Source organism: Eptatretus burgeri, chromosome 2, assembly GCF_056783735.1.
Source record: "Eptatretus burgeri isolate ZD-2024b chromosome 2, Ebu_testis_v1, whole genome shotgun sequence".
Lineage (NCBI taxonomy): Eukaryota > Metazoa > Chordata > Myxini > Myxiniformes > Myxinidae > Eptatretus > Eptatretus burgeri.
Window position 1 is genome coordinate 130,630,575 of NC_140962.1, and position 12,095 is coordinate 130,642,669.

Here is a 12,095-nt window from a genome sequence, read left to right on the forward strand (position 1 = left end):
TATGGCCGCTATGGAGGCCATTTTGAAAAAATATTTGAATTTTTGTTTTTGCATTTCTACATGTTTTAAGTGATTTCCAAGCAAAAAAAAAAATACAACTTTTTAAAAAAAAAAAATTCGATTTTATTTGAAAAATATTAGAATTTTTTTTTTTTGCATTTCTACATGTTTTAAGTGATTTCCAACCCCCCCCCCCAAAAAAAAATTTGTTAGAGAAAAAAATTTTTTGCCACTTTTTTTCAAAAAAATTTCGATTTTTTGGGGCATTTCTACATGCACATCGATCTAGTTTAGTTTACTCAATCGTGGTTCAGTAGAGTCTGATCTGTTTTGACCTACAATGAATAGGATATCAGGTTCACTTAAGTGACCCAGCAGTATTGGCGGCGGAAGTTTTGCACTCTACCGAGTGCTCCCCCTCGAGTTAGGTCTGTTTATATCTCTTTCTTCCTTTCCGCCATCAGCGAGGCCGCCACGTAGGTACATATGAATGTCCTCGCGGAGGCCAACAAAAGCATCAACACCATGATGGCAGACCCACGCGCAGCCCCATGATAATTACCATCGCGCTGTATGGGACGCGCATGGCGCACATCCTTGTTTGGGTCTGTACGCTGGTGCTCCTTACCGTCGATCTTCGCTCGCCACCGTGGCCACCAATACCTCCTGCGGACAGCAGAGATCTTCTCGCACCTCCACTTTGATGCAGCTGCCACCAAGCAGAGGCATGCTGTACGGCCAGGATCGCTCGGGCCGCATGGCGTACGTACGGAACAAGCGCATTGATCAGCGCCAACTGCAGAGCGCCGGGGGTGCCCGAGTGTGCATGCGGGGCCGATGCGACTCTCGGCCAGTCGCCGGAGCACGGCCCGGGAGTTCGGTGCAAGGCGATTCATATCACGGGGTTCGGAGCGGGACAATTCCGCTGCTCGGCCATGTCTCGCCGGATGTAAAATGAGATCGCTTCCGGCTGCGGCGGCCAGGCCACGCGGTGGCCGGGGTCCAATGGGAGCGCCCGATTGGGGGGACGACACATCGCTTCGGGTCGTCACCCCCACCTTACACTATGCACCTCATAAAAGATGACCGTGAAGCCGTTCGAGAGTGCTCGCCTTGCCTCAAAAGCTGTGATCTCTACATTTGCCACTGGATCCACCCACCTGCCTGACTTCGCCTGCTTCTCGTTGCCTTCTCCACCTACCCGCCTGGCTCCACCTACCGCATTCTCGTCTGCTGGCTCCACCGACCACTCTTTCACGCCTGACAGTGCCGCCCATTCTCTGGACTGGTGTACGCACTGCGCCCGGCACTGCAACCAAGCAGGAGACAATGCGCCAACGTTCAAGGAGGGATCGCTCGGGGGAGCATCACCCAAAGTGTACTAGGTAGCGTGGCTGGCTAACCGTGCAAGGTATTGTGAGACCGATAGCCTTCATCTCCTCTCCTTTCTTGTGATTATCTCCTCTTCATCGTGTGTGTGTGTGTGTGTGTGTGTGTGTGTGTGTGTGTGTGTGTGTGTGTGTGTGTGTGTGTGTGTGTGTGTGTGTGTGTGTGTGTGTGTGTTGTTGATTGGTATCTACATATGCAAGTTTCAGAATGTGGAATGGAGTCCTCCCAGGGTGGGCTCATAGTATCCACCTACAGTATATTTTGGTAAGGGATCGCGATTCATGGACCAAGCTGTGAAGTTTCTTGTACTCAAAGTTTTGTATCGAGGGCTCTCTTCAGGATCGCCGCTGAGCCCCGGACAGCTTCCAACTGTAGTTCATTTGTAGTAATATTCCCAAGGATGGGTTTAATATCTCTGTGAGGTTCTTGTTATCATTCCCATAGCTCCACCGAACACTGGTACAACTTTGGCATTCTTCAGCTTCCAGGATATTTTCACTTCATTCTTGAGATCTTGGTATTTGGTCATTTTCTTGATTTCTGCATTGTTTAGTCCAAAATCAGTAGTATTAACACCTCAACGAGATCGGGGGAGTGCTCGTCACATTCCACATTTTCGATATACCTGCCGATCACATCACATGCGTTCTGGTTGAATGGTTTGCATGAGCAGGAACAATTGTCTGGGTGACAAATAGATGGTTGTTCTGTGTAGATTATGCGGTTTTACGGTGCGAGACATAATCCGTGGCGATGCTCACCATAAGTCAGGAGGTGCGTCTTACACTATGTATATATATATATATATATATATATATATATATATATATATATATATATATATATATATATATATATATATATGTATGTGGCATTGAAAGCTCAACTAATGTCGAGCTCGGCACGGTGCGAGGTTAAAGTACCGCGATGTCCCAAGCGGCTCGTGAGGAGACGTTCCGAATTAATGGCGGACAACACGCGCGGGTTGTGAGGAGAAACAAGAGAAGCTTAGCTATGGTAAAACCAACACGTTTATTTCCCATACCACAAACAATAAAAAGAACCATAGATGATGTAATCACGAGGAGACGACGGCGGGTTGGGAGGAAGGGAATGCAATCAATAAATAATTATTTACAAGGAGAATAAAAATGAATGTAAAGAAACTAAGGCGCCTCACTCTGGACTCAGTCACAGATGGGGGAAAGGGAACAAAAACCGGGGGACTCAGCTCTGGCAGCAGCAGGGACGAGGACGACGATGAGGAGATGAAGACACCTAGGCAGGTTGATGAACGGGCTCCGGGCGACAATGAGGACACAAAGCAGCAGGCAGATGAAACGGGCACAGGGCACATGAAAACAGGCAGGCAGAACAACCTCCTTAAAACTCAGACTCAATTCTCTTCAGCAGACTTTTTCCTCGTTCTTCTCAGACCAACTATTTTGTCCCCAACTTCAAACTGCCCGATTGGCTCCTCGCTCTTTTCCTTGGACAACGCTCCGCCCCCATGGGAGGTGTCTATCACTCTGCCCCTCGCGCTCATGCAGTTTTCTGGCACTCCCCAGTAGAGGGTGACATTGAGGTTATATGCACAATTTCCTTAACCATAATCCCTAATGATTACCACACACCACCCCCTGTATGGCGTATAAACAGTACAATTCTTAAGCTAACGTTTCCCTGTTTTTACATTGAGATGGCCAACTACTCGTACACAGACCATGCTACTCCATACATTCCTATCTGCTCTATGGGAATATCCTCCCCCACACCCACAAACATGCCAATATATATCTTCATTCATGGTTTCAATCTGCCTTTCGTCTCGGTATCCTGCATTCGTGCTTTCTTTCCAACAAACTATTAATTCTGAAGAATACGCGTCACCTGATACCTGCCATTATCTTGCATGTGCAAACCGTTTTGGTCTGGTTTGGGTTATCGTTGGAGGAGATTATAATATGTTAAACATTCTTTTTAAGAGAACGGAGCGATTTGGATCCCGACTGGGGGAACCTACGCTATCCATTTAGGCGTGATTACCCTCAATTCAGCCATTCACAAAGCACATTGCTTTGGGGGGGGGGCGGAGGGGGGGTCCGCTTTATCAGACTTTGTTGACGCGACAATATGTATGTACATTTCAATACCGTATTTTCGGTTCCTGCGACTGCAACATATCTGCAGCAATGACAATTTTTTACATAAGCCCAAGAAATGAGTGATTATTTCAGAAGGAGAGGTTATCCTATTACAATTAAAATTATGCAATGAGTAAAGGTGCACGAGTTTCTCACGAAGAGGTGATGATTGCAAAGAAGAACAACTTCAGATGACATATTCCTTTTGCCATGACCTACAATTTTACACTCGCCATATTGCCAGATCTGTCAAAGAGAACTTCAATCTTCTTCTGATGCATGAAACCACTCAGCAGATATTTGGTGACAGTCCCATTCTGGTGGCTTACAGGAAAGATAAGAACCTCATAGCAAACTGAGTATGCTCTTACTTTTCTTCTAATGATGGCAAAGCAGAACGATTAGGTACAACAAAATGTAATGGCTCCAGCTGTAAAACAGGTCAACACGTTACGTCCCACATATATACATACCCCGTCATGTGACCGTTGCAGCCAGCTCGACATCAGCGAAACTGAAGAATGCTTTGCAGAGTGTGGCTGAACATTTACGGTCAATTAGCGTAAATACAATGGGTCTTTCTGTAGCAACACACTTCAATTCTGCCAACCACACCAAGGACGATCTCCAGGTGTGTGTTATCACGGCGTGCATGGGTGATTTGGAGAGTAAGCGCTTAGAGGAGAAAGCCATTTCTCAGCTTGGTACTATACATGCCCAGGGCATTGAATGTTACATTTTGGGCCTTTCCTTCTTCCAACACGGCACATAATAAATTACACAACACATGTATTGCTATTTATAGCTTCTCAGTGCAGTACTTTGACAGAGGGAATATATATATATATATATATATATATATATATATATATATATATATATATATATATATATATATATATATATATATATATATATATATATATATATATATATATATATATATCCCTCCCCCACCCCTCCCACTTTTTCCTATTCATTAAATTCCTTTGCTCATGTATCTGCTTGTTTCCACTGCATCGCACTGTCGATGTTGCTTTTATACCTTCATCTTACTCCTCCATGAGCCGAGATATTATACCGCCATCATCCTCTCCCCACCCCCACCCCTCTCCCACCCCAAAAAAGAGGGACTGACAAGTATGCAAGAAAAAAAAGGAAAGATGGATACAATGAGGAAAGGCAAGTGAAACCTGTTGCACAATGAAACCCAATGTACCGTATGATTGTTGATGAACACATCTTCAGCATACTTTGAGCGAGCCACAGCTCGCTCTTGGCCTTGCAGGATGGTACCATGACGCGAATACTCCACGTAATCCTCACTCTGTGCTAACAGCAGCTCTCTTGGGGGCACGTCAAGGTATTTTGCACCACCATACTGGGGTATAGGAAAGGATATCACACACGTCATTGGAATCAAGCAAACATAACTTGTGCAGAGTTGTTTTTGCACACTCCTTGCATTTTTTCGATCCATCCTCACCTTCTCCAGGATGCTTTCCTGCAGACCTTTTTTGTAGTCTTCCTTGCGGACACAGAATGCTTCTCCGAGCAGCTGCAGCTTCGTAGGATCAGCTTGCAAGTGGACCTCAGTGCCCCGCTCACTCGCATCCCATGCAAAAACTACGAAGAGAAATAGTGCATCATATGTATGTTAATATTGTTGCAGTTGTCAGCCAATATCAAGTTTGAATTAAAAACAAATTCCCGTTTTGACCCCTGTGACCCCAAGCCCCCACCCTCTGGGGCATAAAACAGGAGTCAAATCCAGAAAATTCATTATACGTTTCATGCACTGCCCAATGTTGATTGCATATACAAAGTTTCACATCAAAAAAAAAAGTTTTAAAATGTGCCTGTAATTGCATTATTGGTATTCAACCTTGAAACCCCGCCCCAGAGGGCAGGGCCAAAAATGATACTGCTACAGCAGCTTCTTGCCATGTGGTGATCATAACTACCAAGTTTGGTGAATTTCTGCACAACTGTTTTGGAGGAGATCACGTGACGGACGTACAGACAGAGACAAACAGGAGCCATTTGTAAGCGTCTAAGAGTTACAAATCAGAAAGCCATTCAAGATACGTTTTCTGGTTCGATGACAAGTAAGTGCAAGCAGAGACAGACTCACGCTGAGCTTGTGCCATTTTTGCCGTGTCTCCTGTGCACCGTACAAAGTTATCTCCAGCAAAGGTCACCCTGAAACGCACACAAAGGTTGGCGACAACGAATTAGTACAATATGAAAAATCCTAATGTTCGATGCCTCTTGCCCTTCACTAGATAAGCACCCGAAGAAGAAGAAAAAAAAAAAACTTGCTTCCTCAAATGTCAGGCATTTGCTCAAGTGCAGAGAAAATCAGAGCAGCTTACAAAGCTTTACTATCACAATGTTGTTCAGTCATGCGGTAAATGTCAATCCGGACAATTCAATGGTTATTGGCATTGAAACTGGTAGGATGGCTGATAGGGGCATGTAGCGTGGTTGGATGGCTGGTCAAGTTTTAAATAGCAAAGGGCTTACCATGGGATGACGTTCTTGGATGCTTTTTGCAGCCTTCTCTTACTAGAAAAGCCAGTGGTGATTCAATTATGTTTAGCCATAGTTGCAGCTGGGATGATTGATTAGGTGAGAGCTGATTGGTTGGTCTTCCAATTACAGGTGAAAGATGATTGGGATTTATTTATTTGTTACACTGAGGATCAGAACCATGTTATGATGGAGGTAGTTAGGATTCATTTGTTTACCAAGTATTTTATTTCTCTTTTGAAGATGTTATAGTATGAAGAATACGTACCGAATAGGAACTCAAAATGCTCCACATATTGCTGGTAATTCGGTCATGTTTTGGCTTCTATGATGAGGGCAAGTTGAATGATTTTGGTTGTTTACTTTAACAACAATAAAGGTTACCTAATACATGGATTGTATTTTTCCACTCACGCATTTCAAGGAAGATTTCTTTTCCAAACAATCAACATAAGCCATATTCTGCTTTCCATCATATTGCACAGTGATATCCTCGGTGGTGTTTGACTGAAAATCCCTTGGCTTGCGTCACGAATAAGTCAAACATGACCATGCAGTCCATCTCCATCATAATGGTTGGCAAGAACAGGCGATACGATAAATTTCAAAGTTGCCTGGAAATCAATCAAAAACTGGCAAAATATATCTCAAAGGAGGTGGACGTAGGAAAAAAAATTTTCATCAAATGTCAAACCAAAACTTGGAAAAGTTGGGAACCCTTCGTGCAAGCTAAAACAACAATCGTTGGCAATCTCAAGTCTAAAGAGTGGATGATGACTTGGGCTATCATCTAGAAAACAAAAGAGGATATGCAGTATTTTTGCCCATACAAAATGCAATGCAATATTGACTTGATGGAAACCATCATTTTGATCCACAGTTGGATTTATATTTTAGATTCTGACCTTTTGTATCACAATGTACTGTTACTGTGGATGGTTGTTCACTTTTTCTTTGATTAGTTTGAGTGTAGAAACACATTGTTCCTAACGTTTCCATGACTCGAGGCCCCCATGCTCTAAACCCAAACAGTTCCCCTGGAATAACAAAGGAGCAATCATCAGTCTAGTTTTGAGTAACTTAGATGCACTGGGTTTAACTACTTTCAACATATGCCACCAAAAGAAAATAAAACTCAAGCAAAGTCGATGGCGCTCCATCACAAATCCCTACTCATCCCACTTTAAGCAAAGTTGAAAGATGGCAAAAAAAGTTCTCCCAGGAATGACCAAATATCAAATTTTGAGTTAAAACTTTTTTCCCCTGTTTTGACATGTGACCCTAGTCCTGACCCACTGGGGCATGAACCGGAGGTCAATTCCCAAAAAAATGTTAGATATTTCATGTACTCTCAATGTTGATTGCATATACAAAGATGCATATTAAAATGTTTAGAAATGTGCCCGTAATTGCATTTTTTGTTATTTCACCTTTTGACCCCACACCCAAGATGACACAGCTCTTGCATGATCTTCGTGCCATGTGTTGATCATAACTACCAAGTTTGGTGAATTTCTGCACAACCGTTTAAGAGGAGATAGCACGATGGACAGACAACCAGACAGACGGAGCCGATTCCAATATCTCCCTGGATTATTCAACAAGCATGGGGATAATTATTACAAACAACTTATAATGACTAAAAACTGGTTCAGTGGTGCTGTTTTGTGCAAGTGAAAAGTTGATCATTGGGAGTTGAAGAGAAGGAGCAAGAACACATGGGTTACTTACTCATTCTCTGCACATCCAGTTCCAGAGTAAGGGTTCTCTCTCATAGAGCGCGTCTTGGGATCATAGTAGGCCGAATTTGGGTCCAAGTTCCTTAGGTACTAGTAGAAAAGAATGAAGAAATGATACAAAGGTAAAATGGAGTTAGATATGCATTGGTATGATGGCAAGCAAAAAGGTTTAATGAAACAAGATCTACTAAAAAGCATATCAAAATGCAAAGCCCGTCCGCGTCAGCTTTGTACTCGAACTAAGCTTGACAAAAACGGCAATTTAAAAAAATTTCACATTTTATTAATTTGTGTTCTCCACATTCTCATAATAAAGGCTGTGTTAAAGATTTGATGACAAAAGCTCAATTGGTTAAAAAAAAAAGGAAAAAGCTATGGTATGGACATGCGTGTCTTCTCCATAACTTCAAACCCATCAAACCTAGCCGTCCAAAACTTTGCATGCATACTAAGGGAACTCCAAAGCAGCGCGTGAATGAAAACTGGGAGTTTGGGGAAATTTAAACACCCCTTTGAAGATAATTTAGGGGGTGCTCATCACAAGTAACCAAAATAAGCCTTACGAAGATGGCGGCACGCCATCTTCATCAACTCTCTGTCAGCTAGCTGGGATCTTAAGCCACCATTTTGTTCGGCCTGTTCAACAATGCCTGATCTCGGAACAGGCCGTAACGGTTTAACAATAAGGAGCTCAATTTTTTTTCACTTTCCTCACTCGTATCATCGAATGCCTCATCTTCATTCCTAAATATTGCTGTATACATCGCTTTTGTAAGTGCTATAGTTTTCAAATTAGGAGCATGGAGCGATTTCATACATTATATGATGCGATTTTCCACTATGACCTCTTGCGGACAAATTAATGTAAATAATCAAAATATGAAATTTTCCTTTGAGGATCGGATGTCGTGGACTAAATAAGTGTCAAAATCTGGAGTGAAATCTGAAAATGTAAATAAATTCACGGTTTTTGTTTTTGCGGGTATGTCTCATTGCTAATCAGCTTGCTATCGCTTGCCAAGCCAGCCATTTTGTTGGAGTGCTTAAGCAACTTGATGAGCGCTCTACAAGCTGCTTGGTTGTTTGTTTGCAAACCATGTTGATACACGGCAAAAATACCTACACTGTTAGGGTTAGGGTTGTAGCGATACATGGGAAATGTGGCCATGCTGTCACACTGCACTGTCTATTTTTATTTCACCTTTTTGTGCGATTTGCTTTCATCATACCACCCATCATTTCCACATAGATACATATTAAAAAAAAAAAAACGTTCATCAACCTCATGTTCGGAATTCCACCATGTTGGTTTGCACTGTGAAAAGCATAGTCGGACATTTTGTGTCTTCTGTGGCACGATATATTTTTGAATTGAATTTCACCCATTTTCCACTTGAATTCCTCTTTTAAAGAACTCCGCTAAAGGGTAAACATTTGTGGTTGACATTTTAACGTACTTTATGTGTGCACCCACACATTATATATATATATATATATATATATATATATATTATATATATATATATACATACACATACACATTACCACAATGTAATTTGTAACAGGCTGTGGCACCTCTGTCACAACGGTCCACTCAAAAGCACTCATACGGAATATATATATATATATATATATATATATATATATATATATATATATATATATATATATATATATATATATATATATACATACATATATATATATATATACATATATATATATATATACATATATATATATATATATACATACATATATATATATATACATACATATATATATATATATATATATATATATATATATATATATATATACATATATATATATATATATATATATATATATATATATATATATATATATACATATATATATATATATATATATATATATATATATATATATATATATATATACATACATATATATATATATATATATATATATATATATATATATATATATATATATATATATACATACATATATATATATATACATACATATATATATACATATATATATATACATATACACACACACATATATATATATATATATATATATATATATATATATATATATATATATATATATATATATATATATATATATATATATATATATATATACACACATATAGACATATACACACGCAAAAGAAACTTACCACTTGTTTGAAATGTAATAAAATTGTAACAGTTGAAAATAAAACAAACTAACAATTGCGAATTGAAACATTTGCATTTTATTAATGACATGTCAAGTTTTTGACCAAGACACACCATCTCATAAGTTTGTTCTACAGTACAGAACAGCACAGGGTGCAATGTCAGTCCCCTTTGAATAGCGTGTGTGGCCACCATTGTTTTGGATACAGGCAGTGCATCGTCGGTGCATACTGCCGACCAGTCTTTGGATGGATTGGTGCTGGATTTTGTCCCACTCAGTCCTCAATGTCTGAAGCCATCTGACTTCGGACCATCTGCCTGTTCTGCCTTGCAGTGGTGACTCTTGGCCTCCCTGATCGAGGTCTGTCATCTGTAGAGTTGTGTAGGGTGTCTCTGTCCACCAGGGCCGATATCGTCTGGTGTGAACAGCCAAGGCGACGTGCCACCTCACGGTCGCTCAATCCGCCTTGCAGTATGCCCAAGGCACACTGCCGTTGATCCCTTGACAATCGTGGTATGTTGATTGAAATTCCCATTTTGCACTGGCCTTTTTAAAGCCAATATCAAGACATCACGTGCAGCTCATTAAAATCATCCTGTACCCCTTGGCTAATCACTGACAGTCAAAACGGCTGTTCAACAGCTGTGCTATGAAGTGACCATTGAAGGTTCAAGTGACCATCCGTGACTGTTTTGTCTGACAGTGAGGACACTATTGTCCACAAATAAGTTCACACATTTACTACACGCAGTGTTATTGTTGATATTTGAAGGTTTAAAAGGTGGTAAGTTTCTTTTGCGTTTCAGTATATTGTTACGGTTGTGGAAATTCGCATTACACCATAAAGGGCCCGCAGGTGAGATATCTCTAAGTACATGTGTAGTTAGCCCAAACCCATTGTATAGAGGGAATTTATGTGATTCATCCGGGCTGCAACGCTTCGAGTTAGCCATTTTTTCTGTTCTATCTTTATTTTGAACCAACCACGTCTCAACCGCCATCACACAACAACCACCTTAACCACCACGCCAGCCATCGTCACCAACTACAACCACGCTCCAACCCTCAGACAACAACAACAACGCCGCCAACAGCCACGACCTTAACCTTCACAACTCAATCCCGCAAACATTGCATCACCGCCATTCCCAAACGGCACCATAACCATCAACCCTCACCACCGAAAACCCTCCACCACCTTCACCTCTCTCCTTCTACGGCCATTCCCGCACCTCCTGTGAACACTGAACGTCAGGCTGTCTCAGGCCTGTTCAGCGATTGGTACCGAACGCACCGAGCCACGAGCGCAAATGGCGGCCTTTCCGAGGGGAAAACTCGGATCAGAAATGCTTCACGCCCACTTCTCCTCTGTCCAATTAGCGAGCGCGGGGCGGCTTGGCACCGCCTCCAGGCGCGTGTGTGTGAAGTCGATATATGCAAATTCTAGGATCAGGGGAGGTTCACGCCCCCGTTTCCTCCGACCAATGGGCGAGCGTGGCTCCGCCCCCGAGGTCATTCTGATCCGAATACTTGCATATTAGCTGCTCCTGCCCGCCTATAAAAAGACGAGCGCAAGGCGACCTGCGGAGAGAGTATCATCGAGTCGAGTCGCTAGGAGAGTGCGGAACTGAGGAGAGTGCGGAACTGAAGAGAGTCGGGTTGCAGAGAGAGTCAGGCGAGGGAGAGCGGTGGAACTGCAGGCAAGGGAGCTCGGGTCCAAGGCAAGAAGGACGGCGGTCGGCGACGAGGTCGTGGTGTGGGATCGCTCATCTCGGGACCCAAACCAGCCAGCCACTCCCCTCCCCCTAGGGCATCAACAATCTCCCTTTCCCCCACGCTGAGATAGTGCAAAAGGGGGCCCCATTCCCACCCTACCCCACACGTGGTGCCAACGAAACCCGCCAAGGAGCACGGAGTCGGGGCACAGCCGCGCGGCCACATTAGCGGCTGGCCCGCCAACGCGTCACGAGGACGCGGGTAATACCCACCTGGTCTCACGGACCTGGCCGCTCATCTAGGTCCCACGCACATTTGGCCTACGGGCCTGGCTGCCTCCTTGTCTGTGAGGGTGGTTTCTTTCCTTTGCTTTTGTGTAAATGTGTGTTGGCACCGT

General features: G+C 42.5%; 1 protein-coding gene across 1 annotated transcript in view; it reads right to left on the reverse strand.

Annotated features, from left to right (window-relative positions):
* Nucleotides 1-12,095, reverse strand: part of SLU7 (spliceosome associated SLU7) — a 60,225-nt gene that overhangs the window by 24,990 nt on the left and 23,140 nt on the right. The window contains exons 7-10 of the mRNA XM_085871235.1: nucleotides 7,797-7,894; nucleotides 5,668-5,735; nucleotides 5,020-5,159; nucleotides 4,753-4,914 (exon numbers count right to left, since the gene is read on the reverse strand). Coding sequence (XP_085727361.1) covers nucleotides 4,753-4,914; nucleotides 5,020-5,159; nucleotides 5,668-5,735; nucleotides 7,797-7,894 — 468 coding nt within the window. The remainder of the gene's footprint in view (nucleotides 1-4,752; nucleotides 4,915-5,019; nucleotides 5,160-5,667; nucleotides 5,736-7,796; nucleotides 7,895-12,095) is intronic.